This window comes from Arabidopsis lyrata (genome assembly GCF_000004255.2).
Source record: "Arabidopsis lyrata subsp. lyrata unplaced genomic scaffold ARALYscaffold_8, whole genome shotgun sequence".
NCBI lineage: Eukaryota > Viridiplantae > Streptophyta > Magnoliopsida > Brassicales > Brassicaceae > Arabidopsis > Arabidopsis lyrata.
In genome coordinates this window covers 20,745,180-20,760,047 of record NW_003302548.1, presented here as the reverse complement: position 1 = coordinate 20,760,047, position 14,868 = coordinate 20,745,180, and the positions used below count along the sequence as shown (strand labels likewise).

The 14,868-nt window shown below is 38.5% G+C and overlaps 3 protein-coding genes across 3 annotated transcripts; all 3 read right to left on the bottom strand.

The window, feature by feature from the left end:
- Positions 1–16: 16 nt before the first annotated feature.
- LOC9300901 lies at positions 17–1,685 on the bottom strand. Its single transcript, XM_021034630.1, has 3 exons — positions 1,437–1,685; positions 1,282–1,348; positions 17–1,166 (listed from the first exon to the last, which is right to left on the bottom strand). The coding sequence occupies exons 1-3, from the start codon at positions 1,503–1,505 to the stop codon at positions 313–315; spliced, it is 990 nt and encodes a 329-aa protein (XP_020890289.1). The 5' UTR covers positions 1,506–1,685; the 3' UTR covers positions 17–312.
- A 631-nt stretch (positions 1,686–2,316) lies between these two features.
- LOC9302594 lies at positions 2,317–3,507 on the bottom strand. Its single transcript, XM_021034650.1, has 3 exons — positions 3,087–3,507; positions 2,728–2,858; positions 2,317–2,615 (listed from the first exon to the last, which is right to left on the bottom strand). Exons 1-3 carry the CDS (start codon positions 3,331–3,333, stop codon positions 2,508–2,510), a joined length of 486 nt encoding a protein of 161 aa, XP_020890309.1. The 5' UTR covers positions 3,334–3,507; the 3' UTR covers positions 2,317–2,507.
- A 6,286-nt stretch (positions 3,508–9,793) lies between these two features.
- Positions 9,794–13,938, bottom strand: LOC9302593 (nucleobase-ascorbate transporter 6). The gene is made up of 14 exons (XM_021033426.1): positions 13,763–13,938; positions 13,469–13,611; positions 12,717–12,814; positions 12,443–12,619; positions 12,206–12,306; positions 12,004–12,079; positions 11,861–11,920; positions 11,569–11,753; positions 11,297–11,393; positions 11,109–11,195; positions 10,964–11,022; positions 10,780–10,871; positions 10,454–10,692; positions 9,794–10,279 (listed from the first exon to the last, which is right to left on the bottom strand). The coding sequence occupies exons 2-14, from the start codon at positions 13,575–13,577 to the stop codon at positions 10,061–10,063; spliced, it is 1,599 nt and encodes a 532-aa protein (XP_020889085.1). The 5' UTR covers positions 13,578–13,611; positions 13,763–13,938; the 3' UTR covers positions 9,794–10,060.
- Positions 13,939–14,868: the final 930 nt, after the last annotated feature.

The window sequence follows — 14,868 nt, the reverse complement described above, 5'->3', positions numbered from 1 at the left end:
TAACTTGCCAAGAAGATTTACCATAGCAACAAAATAACTCTTAAACCTTCAATAATGTTTGACAAGGAACAAACGCAGACCAAACACCTTAAGATACTATAGATATGGAATTCGAAAAGAGAACATAGCATCATTATTGAAACTATCTAAATGTATTTGAATTTTCTGTACCACCTTTATGTATTCACACATCACACTCTACATCATCACCACAGTGTTTCAGACTTAGAACCATCGATGACATAGAAAACAAAGCTCAAGTTCTCGAGTTCCAAAAGACAACATGGTTTTGCGAAAACCGCACCTCTCCTTTTAAAACTTGCAAAACATGCTCGACGAACGAGCCAGCCGAATTGTTAGACCACCACCTTGAATACTAGTCTCAGCCTTGACCGCATTCCGTTCATAAGGTTTCCTGCAGCCTGGACAACGCCCATCTCCATCGCAAATCGTCTTGTGGCAGAACAGACAGAGCCTGAACCCGCAAGGACAAGGCAGGAAATTTGAATCCGTCAAGTCCAAGTCTTCATAGCATATGGGACATGAAGACGGAATCGCCACAGAGCTAAAACGCTTGTCTAACTCCGGAAAACTAAGCTGCTTCGCCAAATTAGGTAACCCCTGAGGGCGAAGGTCATCATCTGGCCTCCAAGCTCTATTACTCTCTTGCTTCCTTGAAGCCACTCTCAAGCAATCCTGCTCTGGATCTTTAACACACACGACATCTGATGCATCCCTTATCGAATCACACACATTAGAAGCTGATTGTCCAACACTCTCTTGCTCTTTGGCAGACTCATGGAGACGACTCTCTTTCTCAATCTCTTCCTCAGCCGCTAACGCATCAGCAACAGCTTCCCAATCATCCACACACCCATCATCATCATCATCATCATCATCTACATTTTCCTCTTCTGTCACATGACCAGAGCAAAAGCCACTGCTACTACTACTACTCCTGCTACTTCTCCCACTGAAGTTAGTGCTCGAATCTGTACCACCAACAGAGCTATTCGAAGGCGACTCCATAAAACTCTCATGATGAAGATTATTCCCACCGTTATTACCATCTTCTCTACGCACCACTGGTTGGTTATCTCTCTGATCAGGCTTTTCACATCGATTAACACTCCTCTCCTCTTTACCTTCCTTATTGCTCACCGCAGCTAATAGTAAAATCCAAAACCCATAATCATCAATACATATACCAAATCTAACCTAACGAATCAGGCAAAAAAACACACAATTGAAACATTTAAAGGAAAGAGATGAAGTTTTTACCTTGAGAAAGCCATTGCTCACGACGGAGACCAAGCTTGTTCTGCTTCATCTTAGCCGACTTATTGTTCTGCAACACACAATGCAATAACAAAACCAAATCAATTTGAGAGAAAGGTATGAGATTGATTAAGGAAAGAAGGAAGAGATAACGTTACCCTCTTCTTCTTCCCGGAATCTCTCGGAGCTGAAGTAGCAGAAGCGTTGGTGATCGAATCTGAAATCATGATTTCACAGATGAATCCTGACGAGTGAATTACACAGTGGGTGATTAAAAATTGAAATCAAAAGATGAAGATTCTCAAAAACCCTAATTCAGATTTGGTGGCTTGAGACTCGAGAGAGAAAGAAGAAACGTGAAGATTTTTATTTTATTTTTATTTATTTTTTCTTTTTGATAATTTAATAAAAATCAAAGAAAGATATATAAAGGGATAACGGAAACTCCTCTTCTCCGCTCAGACAATTCCGTTCGATGCGAAAATGACTTAATTACCCTCAACGTACGTGTGGGTTCTTCTGTAAGTCGGTGAGTGTGCACGTGTAAGGTAAACGATGTCGTATTTAAGAGGCTAAATATGGAAATAATATACTATACTTTTACCTTTTTTTTACTGTTCTGAAAAGATTTGATGATATGCCTTGTATGCAATTTGTAAACTTGTAATCTTGTGAGTGATAGCTATGTAAAATGATTCTCTCTTCTTCATACAAAGATATGTTTATGTGTCATGAACAACTTTTCTTGTAACCCAAAAAGAAAATACTATGGTTTGGTTAGGTGTGTATTGTTGTTAATTACAACAATTTTTCCTTTTCTTCTTCGGATTTTATGGCATGTTTGTAATGATTGATAAGGTACATGAATAATAAAAACAAACAACAAAAAAATAGAGTTGAATAAACCACAAAACGTTGACAAGCTAGTGTCTTTGGTTAACATGTACAATTTTATCAATAACGTCAAAAGTTGTAAACTTGATCAATGACACAACTATTTTTGAAAACGTGAAAGAAAATCTAGAAAGAAAAAAGAAATCCTTTGGATCTTCTTCAGTTATTATTATTAAGTTACAAAATGACAAAAGTTTCTTCTTCTTCAACCACAATCAAATGGGTTTTCTTCCTTTACAAATTTGATTGGGAAAAACAACAACACAAAGACAAATCAAATGATCAAAAAAAAAAAAAGTCAACAGTAAAAAAAAAAAAAAAACGATCGAAGTGTTTTAGCTTGTAGATTCTGAGATGCTTTGAAGAGAAGGCTGCCAAGCTCTAACTTTATTGGTTGCTCCTCCTGTGTTCATCATCCCTCTCTGCTTTTCATGTATCTTTCTCTGTTAATCAAAACCTCTAACTCTGTTATTCTTTGTAACACTCTAATTGTCTCAATCTGAGAACTAAAACTTCAATCTGATACAGAGAAAATTGTAGTATGTAATAATATACCTGGGTGTCTTTGTCAGAAGCAGATTCAGATCTTAGGGTTAGTGAGTTAATCTCTTCTTCTGCAACAGAAAACTCTCCATGAATCTTCTTCATCTTTCCAGATTTCTTGGCTCTTATTCCTTTCATCACCTCTATTAATAGAACAAAGAAACATAATCAATAAGTGAAGGAGAAAAACTGTTTAGAACCCTAAAACTGTGGCTTTTGATCCTGATTTGTAGATTTCATACACTACATCTATGATGATTGTAATCAAACGTGAAGCAGAAGAAACAAATTGAAGAAAGCCCTAAAAATTAGGGTTCTGTTCTTTCCTGACTTCAAAGTTGAAACATGTTCCGTGTGATTAATTTATATACCTTCTGAGGAGATGAGTCTATAGACATGGCCGAGCAAGAGGTTATCAGAAGGACGCAGAAGCTTTATACGAGTGACGCGGAGAGAGCCACCGTGAGGTACGGCGGAGGAGAGGAGGAGAGCCACGTGGTGACCGGGATGAGACTTAATCACTTCGCTCGCGTTTACTGTACAGTAAAATCTAACCGATTTACCGTCTGGTTGTTGTATCACCGTCGTTGCCGCCTCCGCCGCTTGACAATTCCCCATTTGTTTCTCTCTCACGGCGGAGCAAAGCAGGAGAGAGAGGAGTCAAAGAGTTATAGAGCGTAGGTGAGGGGTCTATACTGATTTAATAGCTTCTCTACTTATTTATATATACTCATCATTTTATTTCTTCTATACAATAAGTTTCCATAGTATTATTTTTTTCATTTTGTCATCATCAATTATTTTTCGTTTCTAATGGTCTGAAAGAGGTTGTATTTATGTAACTCCAATATTCGATAAATGCTTAACATTAAACAAACAAACAAGAAAGTAAGAGAGTAACTCTATTATTAATACTAGAAGAGATAGAATAATGATCGTAATTGCTTAAATGATTATTATGTTTTGGAGTGTCCGTACAGAGACCCAAGTGTATGCTTGGCTGGAATCTTTCACGAAAAGTAGATTCCAAGCAAATTTCTAATTAAATTTTTAAGCCTTTGATACTACGAATCTATTATTAACCATTTAAATTCTTCTATATGCTAGTATCATTTAACTTAGGTTCAACCTCTCCACAAATTAATCATGTCTAAATCACTATTTATATACACCTATAAATCCCTAGGAAAGTCTCTAGTCTCTAGTCTCTACATACATCTAAAAGTAAAAGTATCCACATATACTATTGGACCACAATTTTTGATAATACTTTTATCGAATTTTTAATTTCTTTACTTATCCTAGTATTGTTTATAATTAATTACTGCAGCTAACATTGTAATAACAAAATATAAAATGTGTCCGATGTTTATGATTTATAACGTGAATAAATTTTTTTTAAAGTTAAACCATATTCCCTCTATCATAAATTATAGGATATTTTAGCCTCTTTTTTTTTCTGCTTCCACAATATAAGATTTTTTTTCAGATTTCAATGTTTAATTTATGTTTGTTTAGTTTATTATGATTTTTTGAATTATTTAGTCTTTGTTTTCTATTGATTAAATTTTTACAAATAAATAAATATTTCTTATTTATTAATTTTTGTGTTCTTAACAAAAACATATAAGTTAAGTTTTTATTTGATTATACAAATTCAGTTTTAGTAAACACCAATTGAATTAAGATATGGTGTATAATATTCACGTAGAAATCGCGTTTAATAAAAGATAATTAAATCCAAAACTTAAATAAGTTATAAAATATAAACAATTTAATACAAAGATCAATAGTTGCTGAAGAATAAATAAACAAATTTGTTTTTGTCAACTAAATAAAGTAACTTTATAAATCATATTTTTTAAAAGCAATGATGAGCTTTTTGTGGAAATTAAAATAAGGAAAATGACAACCAAAAATGAAGTAATAATATTCCCCTCGTGCAATCAACCTTATTCACATGCTTACTGTACACTTTATCTCGATCTCCTGAAAGCCTGTGTCGTATTAATCGTTAATTATTCAACAAACTTAGTTAATTACGGAATTAACTATGCAACAGGAGGAATTAGACAATGATGATCTGCTAGAAGACAATCTGCAGGAGGAGGATGCGCAAGTTAGTGGGGAGCACACAGTTTCAGAACAGATCCAGCCAGTATCCCGCAGGAAGCAACCTCTCTCACCCTCCTCTTTATCACTTAACAGCAAAGCTGCACCTTCTCCCACTCGCAGACCTGCGAAGGAACGAATTGAATACCCAAAGGCTTCAGGGTCAAAAGCTTCTCACCGCAGAAGACGAGCAGAAGCGAAGTCTCAAACGAATAAAGGCCCCACCGAGCTGCTAGGTATGGCTTCTAAGAAAATGAATATCCTTAATGCGGGCTCTCCGAAGAAGAGAGCTGAAGCGAAAAGTCAGACAGCTCGTTCTCGGAATGGGAAACCATCTTCTTCTCTCCCCCGCTCTGGGGTGTTTCCATCAGCAATTAACAAGAAGTCCAAGTCTCGATCAGGTTTGGTGGGGTCCCAGAACCCACCCAGTAAGAAGATATGAGGATTCTCGCCTGGAATTGTCAAGGAGTTGGAACATACTTGGCAATTCAGAGGCTAAGGGAGATGCGCAGAAAATTCCTCCCAGGTTTTTTGTTCCTTTCTGAAACTAAAAATGTACGAGTCGAGTTAGAAGAAAGACAATTTGAATTAGGATATGATAATCTTTTTACAGTCGAACCCGATGGGTGTAGTGGAGGTTTGGCTTTATTCTATTCTAATGACTATCCTACTACTATTATCTCTTCTAATGATCGCTTGATTGATGTAGAAACTGTTATTGATGGAAACAAAGTGTTTTTGTCTTTTGTTTATGGAGATCCGGTCGTTAAGTGCCGAGAAATTGTTTGGGAACGACTTACCCGTATTGGTGTGGTACGAGAGGGTCCTTGGTTCTTGATTGGGGATTTTAACGAGTTAACAGGCCATCATGAGAAACAAGGGGGCAAGAAGAGATCAGAAAACTCTTTTCTACCCTTTAGAACTATGATTCACAACTGTGGTTTGATCGATTTCCCGTTTAAGGGCAACTCGTTTTCTTGGGTAGGAAGAAGGCGGAATGGTCTAATCAAATGCAGACTTGACAGAGCCCTTGGTAACGAAGATTGGCACACCATCTTTTCCCACACTAATGTGGAGTATTTACGTCTTTGGGGTTCTGATCATCGCCCCATCCTGGCAAATATTTTATCGAAAGAGAAGAAGCTGAGTAGGCGCTTTCAATTCGATAAGAGATGGCTGGGAAAGGAGGGGCTCGAAGAAGCCATCCAATTAGGATGGGGAGTCCCAATTCCAAATGAGCCTGACCTGGTTAAAAAGATCCAATCCTGTAGACGAGCGATCTCAAATTGGAGGAAGACCGATGCTGCAAACTCCAATTCAGCTCAGCTTATGAAAAGCTGACAAAAGAGCTAGACGAAGCTCAATTAGACGAGGATCGTGAGCCTGAAGATATCTTGCAACTCAAGTACAAGCTTTGTGATGCTTTCAGAGAAGAAGAAATCTTCTGGAAACAAAAGAGTAGAGCTAACTGGCTGGATGAGGGTGATGAGAACACCAAATATTTCCACGCTTCCACGAAACAAAGAAGGGCTATAAACAGGATCATCGGACTACAAGACCATGATGGCAGTTGGATTGAGTCGGAGGAGGGTATCGAGCGAGTAGCAGTTGAGTATTTTAACAATCTCTTCACAGCCAGTGCCCACGACGAAGAATTCCAAATACTCCGGGATGTTCCCGAGATTGTTACAAATGATATGAACTCCTCTCTAACAAGGGAAGTCTCACTAGAAGAAGTTAAAAAGGCTGTCTTTGAGATGAATCCCACGAAGGCTCCAGGGCCAGATGGGATGACAGCCCTCTTCTACCAAAGGTTCTGGCCCTTGATAAGTGCAGACCTATTGGCTACCGTCCGGTCCTTCTTCGATTCAGGTACCTTGGACCCGAGACTAAACATGACCAATATTTGTCTAGTACCAAAAGCGGGCAGGCCAAAGGAAATGTCGGGTTTCCGGCCTATAAGTCTATGTAATGTGGGCTATAAGATAATCTCTAAAGTTTTGTCTAACAGGCTTAAGAGGTTACTTCCGAAGGTGATCTCTGAAACCCAATCCGCTTTTGTGGCGAGAAGATTAATCACTGACAACATTCTCATAGCTCAGGAAAACTTTCATGCTCTTCGTTCAAACTCCTCATGTCGAAAGAAGTTTATGGCAATAAAGACTGATATGAGCAAGGCCTATGATCGTGTGGAATGGCCTTTCCTGAGAGCGCTAATGAAGAAGCTCGGGTTTTCACCTCTATGGGTTCAGATGTGCATGGCTTGCATTGAGACAGTCTCTTACCAAGTCCTCATTAATGGTGAGGCGAAAGGAAGTATTGTCCCCTCACGAGGTATTAGACAGGGAGACCCGCTATCGCCTTTCCTCTTTATCCTTTGTACTGAAGCTCTCATTGCCAGGATTAAGCAGGCAGAATGGATGGGCAAAATACAAGGTTTACGCCTTTCCCTGGCTAGCCCTCCAGTATCCCACCTTCTATTCGCAGATGATAGCCTTTTCTTTTGTAAGGCAGACTGTCAACAAAGTGAAGAAATCATTACCATTCTCCGCCAATATGGCGAGGCTTCGGGACAACAGATAAATTTTGCTAAATCTTCTGTAATGTTTGGAAGCAAAGTTCAACCCCAGACAAAAGCAGATACTAAGAGAGTCTTGGGTATTCATCAAGAAGGAGGGATGGGTACCTACTTAGGCCTCCCAGAAAAGATTCATGGTTCCAAAGCTACGGTCTTTGCCTTTGTACAAGACCGGCTTAAAAGCCGAATTAATACTTGGTCAGCTAAATTCCTTTCAAAGGGAGGCAAAGAGATCCTCATAAAGTCAGTGGCTCAGGCCTTGCCGACGTACGTTATGTCGTGTTTCCTTCTACCAAAGAATATACGATCGAAGCTGAGTAGTGCTATTTCTAATTTCTGGTGGAGCAATAAACAAGAAAGTAAGGGACTTCATTGGATTGCTTGGGACAAACTATGCTCGCCACTTTCGGAGGGAGGATTGGGGTTCAAAGTGTTTGAAGATTTTAACCTAGCGCTTCTCGCCAAGCAGCTTTGGAGACTGGTTCGTTTCCCAGACTCTTTGTTGGCTCGAGTCTTGAGAGGACGTTATTTCAAGTACTCCAGCCCGTTGTCTGTCAAACCGTCTTACCTACCCTCTTATGGATGGCGCAGCATGCTGGCGGCTAGACCTCTCCTTCTATCAGGGTTGAGGAAAAATATTGGCTCAGGATTTGATACACGAGTTTGGTCTGATCCATGGATTCCGTCCATACCGGCTCGCCCAGCCAAGAGTAGGCTCGCCAATCCAGATCCTAACCTCTTCGTAAATGACCTCATCGATCCCGTGTCAAAACGTTGGAAGGTAGACAAATTGCAAGATCTTGTCTTACCAGAAGATGTCCCCGCCATCCTAGGCCTGCATCCGAGTTCGTCATTCTCGAGAGATTTATTTATCTGGTCTCATACCAAGTCTGGGAATTACACCGTTAAGACAGGTTATCTGGCTGCGCAAGCATGCCGCAGAGGAGATTGCGACCTCCCTTTTCAGGGACCTAGTGTTACGGCACTCCAGGCGCAATCGTGGAAGATTCCAACCTCAAGAAAAATTAAACATTTCATCTGGCAATCCGCCTCGGGTTGCCTGGCAACTTGCCAACGTTTAGCTGTTCGACATCTAGGCACGGATCGTACGTGTCCCAAGTGTGGAACATTTGAAGAGACCATTAACCACGTCCTTTTCGAGTGTCCCCCTGCGTTTCAAGCCTGGTCGCTTTCGCAAATTCCTATTATACCGAACGTCTTCCCTTCACGGTCCCTGTTTACGAACCTAGACTACCTCTTTTGGAGAGCTAAGGAGTTAGGAGGACGAGAGGAGACCTTAAGGAACTTTCCCTGGATCATGTGGTTCATATGGAAGGCACGCAACTCAAAAGTTTTTGAGAATACGGATATTCATCCTTCTGACACGATTCAACATGCTTTAAAGGAGGCCGAGTCTTTTCGAGTAGCTAGAGCCCGAGAAACGATCCTTAATCCCCAACCGGGACCAGTTCTACAAGATCATCACCCGAATGACTCTATTATCTGCCGGATAGATGGATCTTGGGTGGAGTCTTGTACCCTGAGTGGTATTGGTTGGATTGTTGAGTCAAATGGAAATATGCAGCAAATTGGCTTAAGGAGTTTTCGTCGGTGTTTATCCCCGCTTCACACGGAGTTTGAATCCTTACTTTGGGCAATGAGGTCGCTTACTAAACTCTCTATTTTTGATGCTGTCTTTGAAACAGATTGTTTGGAGTTAACTCAAGTCTTAGACACTCCCGATGAGTGGCCTGCTTTTGCTTCGGAGTTAGCAGATTTTAGCTCGTTGAAGCCTCTTTTTCCCTCTTTTATGTTATCTTTTATCCCACGCTGTAACAATACCCGTGCTGACTGTCTCGCAAAAAAGGCACGATCACGCGGTTCTATCTTTTCCCATGTAAGCTCTTCATTACCGGTCTGGATGCTTACTGTACACTTTATCTCGATCTCCTGAAAGCCTGTGTCGTATTAATCGTTAATTATTCAACAAACTTAGTTAATTACGGAATTAAATCGATCAGCCTTACAAAACAAAGTAATCTTAACTTTTTGCTTGTCCATTAATTAAGATGATAACATACAAAAGTTGCCTTATTAATGTCTCTCTATATTATATTGATCAGAGAACAAAAACCTCACGCAAGAGTGAAAGGTCGCTCTATTTTATATGTGACCATTTTCCTCTCTTTTTTTCTTAACACATATGCCCAATTAACGTAGTAGATGATAAGAAAAAAATAATTAATTGTTTTTAAAATAAGCAATTAGTGAACCTAAATTCAATTCTTTTGTGAGTTAAAAATAAAATAAAAAATAGTTCTTAATCTCAGCTGGTTATAGAACTTTTAAATCAGGACTTAAGAGCGAAAAACAGATAAAAGAGCAAAATTAAGCTAAAGATTTGTTTAAAAACTAATCAAAATCACAAAAGTAGTGTTCCCTCGGATTTACAAAGACCAAAGCATTAGAGAGAGAGTAAACAACAATGCTCTTAAGAAGATTCATCATTCTTGTAAATAAGACTATAGAATGTGAGAGATATTTTAAGTTTCCAAAGTTATGAAGGAACTGAACAAAAGAACCACGACACAGAGGCAAAACTCTGAGTTTTTCACCATTTTGTTTCCGGTTATCTCTTTGCTCTTCTCTTCCCTTTTAGACAGATGGGAAATACTTGTTGAGATTGAAAGGAAGAGAGTAGAATTCTTCACTTCTTGTGTCACCTTTGAAAGATCTAAACTTGTCCCACCAATGCTTCCCTCGGTCTTTCCTTATCGAAGAGTCTTTCTTGTGCAATGTGTTGTCCAAGAAGAAAGCGACGCTGCCAGCAACAAAAGGCTCTGAGGAGAACGGGACATTCACCATATCATTGAACTGTCAAATATGTAAGAGAAAAAGAGTTTCATTAGTTCAGGCTATGCTAAAGTCGAATCTTCGCTATTGGCTCAAAAGATGGGTGGAGTTTTAGGCCTTAATAGATCATTCTACCAAAAACCTACTTGAATGGAAAGAGAAGAAAAAAATAACAGTGAGTTGGTTACTACATACCCAACGAGCCCCAGTGTGGACCGGACCATATCCTTTGATTGCGGTGTACTCATTGAAGTATTGAGGAATGGACAAGCCCAGGAAGACAGATAAACCTAAGATAAACTTGGTCCTGAAGCTGTTTAAGTTGCAGAATTGAAGGAAACTCAAACCTCCAGCTCCCACATACGCGAAGAAGAGACAGTATAAAGCAGCAATGATGGGTGCAGGAATTGAAGCAAACACAGCTCCGAATTTTCCTGCATTAACATAATGGATCATCAGTACAGATAAAAGTTCAAACATACGCTTTTATTTGTTAACAACAGATTAGAACAAAAACTAACCGAGAATGGAGAAGAATATCATGAAGCCTGCAGCTATCTGGACAACCCTTCGACTACCAACTCGTGTCAAGGCCAATAATCCCGCATTTTCTCTGTAGAAAAGGGCGAGAAAAACCACCTGTCATAACAAAATTTCTAGAGAAAATAATTAAAACAGATCATTAATCATCTCTGAGATGCTTACACAGAGACAGAGGAACCAGCTCCAGTACCAAACAACCCTGATATCAGAATCGCAACTCCCTGATCCACAAAACAAAACATCATCACTTCAGAATTCTGTCAATAATTATTCAGCAATATTATAACTTCAAGTGTAACTGAGTTACCTGCCAGCCTATACCCCGGCTGAGAATAGAAGGTGGTAACATCGTTGCACTTGCGTATCTCGAGACAGCGACAAAAGCACCGGTTGACTTTGAAGATCAGCCAGACAAAAGAAAAATGAATAAACAGAATAACAGAGCACAATCTTTATAGTTCGAAACATTAAAACGTGAAGAAGTTAATCACAGACCTCAACTAGAGCAACAAAAGAAGCCATCATCATTGCAAAAGCTTCTCCAGCATCAAACGATGGGGCACCCCACTGAAAAGGCCACGGAACTCTTATCCTGAGTATAAAGAAACTAATGTTAACAGCGAATCCAATGAGATCACATATATCTTTTGATAATCTATAGTCTATTCGTTCATGCTCTTTTGTTCTGCTTAAACTGCAAATTTCTGGTGGAAATGTTATTTCGGGTGCTGCAGCCACATATCTAGAGCTGAGTTGTAACCACTTACCATGGGGCAGCACCTATGATTCCAGCACGATCTGTCCGGCAACTTGTTTGTGTAGTTGGTGCAGCACCATTGTAGGCCCCACCAACTGTAAGAAGATGAGCATAGATCCACACAATCACCACCGCGAATATCACAGCAAATCGGTCAAACACATTTTTCCCTGATTTGATCACATGAGGCAGGTACTGCAACAGGAAACATGAACACGAGAAATCAGGTAACCGTAAAGAAAATATAAAATATATTTTGGGAGTTAGACAGGTTTAATCTGTAAGTAAGTTAAAAAGATTACCTGTGAAACGAATACTAGAATAAGAAGCTCAGGCAGTCCAATCTCTATGCATTTAGCAACCTGAAATGTAAAAGGGATATTAACAACTAAAAGAAATAAGAATTTCTGGTCTGCTCGTAAGTGCTCATATAGAGAAGACTTACCCCCGGGAAACCAAACTCATACAGCCCAAAACCAACGAGACCCACCAGTGGGACAGCTGAAATAGGACTTAAGAACCTGAAAATGATATACAAAAGAAATTAACATTGCCACATCGTTATTGTAATGCTGAAGACATGTCTGAGGAATCTATTGCTGTGTAAGCAAATCAAATGTTTAAGACATTTTTTCCTCCAGACTAACCTAACAACATTTCGCCAGAGACCACTGAAACCAAGAATCATCTGCAGGGTAGAAGCAACAATCAAGGCGCCTTGGGTTGCCCGCATTATCCTCTCAAAGCGCTAAACAAAGCAATTAAAATATTCTTTGCTGTTATAATAGCACCAAGAAAGGGTCATAGAGATGAAATCAAAGATGATTAACCAAAAGAAAGCAAAAATCCACATTTCACAATGAAAAAGCAGGAAGTCATCATACATCTATAGGGTTTGAGGTATCACTGAATCTGCCCGAGAGGATTATGGATATCGTTGTTGGTACGAATGTGTAGGATGCTCCAATAACAGCAGGCAATCTAGTCCCGAAAAGTGTTTGGAGCAATGTGTTGATGCCAGCAACAAAGAGAATAGTCTGGATCACCTTTGCCTTCTCTTCCTGAAATTAAAACATAAGAAAATCAATATCATTCCAGTCACTGGCACCATTTTATTTGTCTTCCTCTTTACTATCAGTTAACTCTTTGAGATCTTACATATCCACCTCCCATCTGGGGAACAAGAGCAGTAGGTATGAGGACTGTAGTCCCAAGCATCACAAGGTAATGTTGAAATCCAAGAAGAATAGCTTCGGCTGAAACACATGCATGAAGAAAATATGTAAGTCTTTATGGAAACTGCACAATCCCAAATCAACTCATTGCAAACACCGGAAATTATATGTTCCAAAATGAGTTAGAAGCATATAAACAAGACTAATATAATTCATGGAGAACATTTTCATGAGAAAACAGTTGGATTGGGAGTTTGAGACATTTAAATCCTCCAAACTAGCTTAACAATTTCAACCAAAAAACATATGATTGAACAAATGGAAGAGATAATGGTTGCGACATTGTGAAAACTGGTAACTCCAAACAAAGCTTATATTCAGTTCACAAGCATCCCACCCAGAGATAAGTTAAGAACAGAAGAAAACCACAAATTTTGCCACAGATGCAACAAATTAGGAAAGAAAATCTCCAGCTTAAAGCAAACTGGGAGTCAGCAAATCTTACTAAATAAAGGTCTTAACGAGTGAAACAAGAGTAAATCTTAGGTCGACACATTGTTCATAAGAACAAAGCCGAATAAAGTGAAAAACCTAACATCTACACACACACCACCGACAGATATATCCCAAAAAAAACACCTCCAAATAAAAATCAAAGAGCTTTCACAACTTGGAATCAGAAAACAAGTAAGAAGAAGAAGAAGAAGAAGAAGAAGAAGAAGAAGAAGGTCTAACGCCAAGGAGGAGGACTGGTGATGCAAAAAGAAATGTTGGGAAGTTGATCTTTAGGAGGATGTGGTTGTGGTTCGTCTGCTTTGGGTGCTGGAGCTCCACCCCCTGCCATGATTCCTTCCTTAAATCTCTCTCTCTCTCTCTATCTGCAAAACCCACAAAAAAGCATCAAACTTTAGTATGAAGAACACGAATAAGAAAAGCCCCAGATCGGGGAATCTACCAGAAAAAAGAGCTGCAATGTGTAAGCGAAGCACAAATCAGTGCAAAAAGAAAAGAGAGGTGGTGATAACTCACATCAATGGGCAGCTTCTGGGAAAGAGAGGAAGAAGACGAATGAAGTAAAGGAGTAAACAGCAAGCCAGAGAGAGAGAGTGTGAGAGGTTTAGGTACAAAAGGTAAAGCCACACATACACAGACACACAGAGAGAGAGGGAGAGCAACAAAAAAAAAAAGTGAGCTTTATTTATTTTTCTGCAAAACTCGAGGTGTAAAAAAAATTACTAATATTGGAGTAATTATTTTATGAATGAAACATGTAATGTGGACAAAATATTGTTGTTAGCAAATTAATGAACAATTTAGATTAACTTAAGGCGGTTCTTGATTTGGTAATGGAGAGTTATAGATGAGAACTAGATATTACTAATATTCCTCCTTTAGTTTATCAAAAAAAAAAAGTTTATCAGCTAACAAATAGTATCAGATTTCAATTATTTTAGTATCAATTAATAAAATAGTATTATTATTTTTGTTTTGGGGGGTCTCTAGTAATCATGGATTTCGAAAGAGCGGTGGTGAAAATACCGCCGTATGAATTTTTATAAATAAAAATGTATAATGTTTTTGAAAGAGGAGTAATAAATGATTAATTAATTAATAAAGAAAATAAAGATGAAAGTGATGTGAACAAAGGAAGAGACGAGAGGAATCTTTTCTTCTTTAAAGCATTTTTTTGCATTTTGAAAAGTCATAGTCTTTTTCTTGTTAAGTAAAGTTTGTTAAAGTTTTAGCCTATCATCTCTAGAGGCTTGACAAAAGAAACAACAAAATAAAGTGAGATTTATTCAAATAAGTAAAACTTTCAATAATTCTGTTGTTGAAACTTGTCACAATAATTCTTGCATCACTTTTTTAAAACACATTTCTAAGTGTCGGGTTAATTATAGTTAAAAAAGAATTAACAACTTTCTTATCTTGATTATACGATTTCCCAAAATAATAAGCTAGCTGTGGGATTTTTTTTCCCCAAGTTTAGTGGTGATGGAATGGATTATGATGTTTGACTTCCAAAACTCCGATCTTATACTACATTTTCTTAGTTGAAGTTGCAAAATATTGGTACTAAAATTTAGGTTTCATACGGTTTGGTCAAATTTCGAACCATCAAATACTTTAGTCTT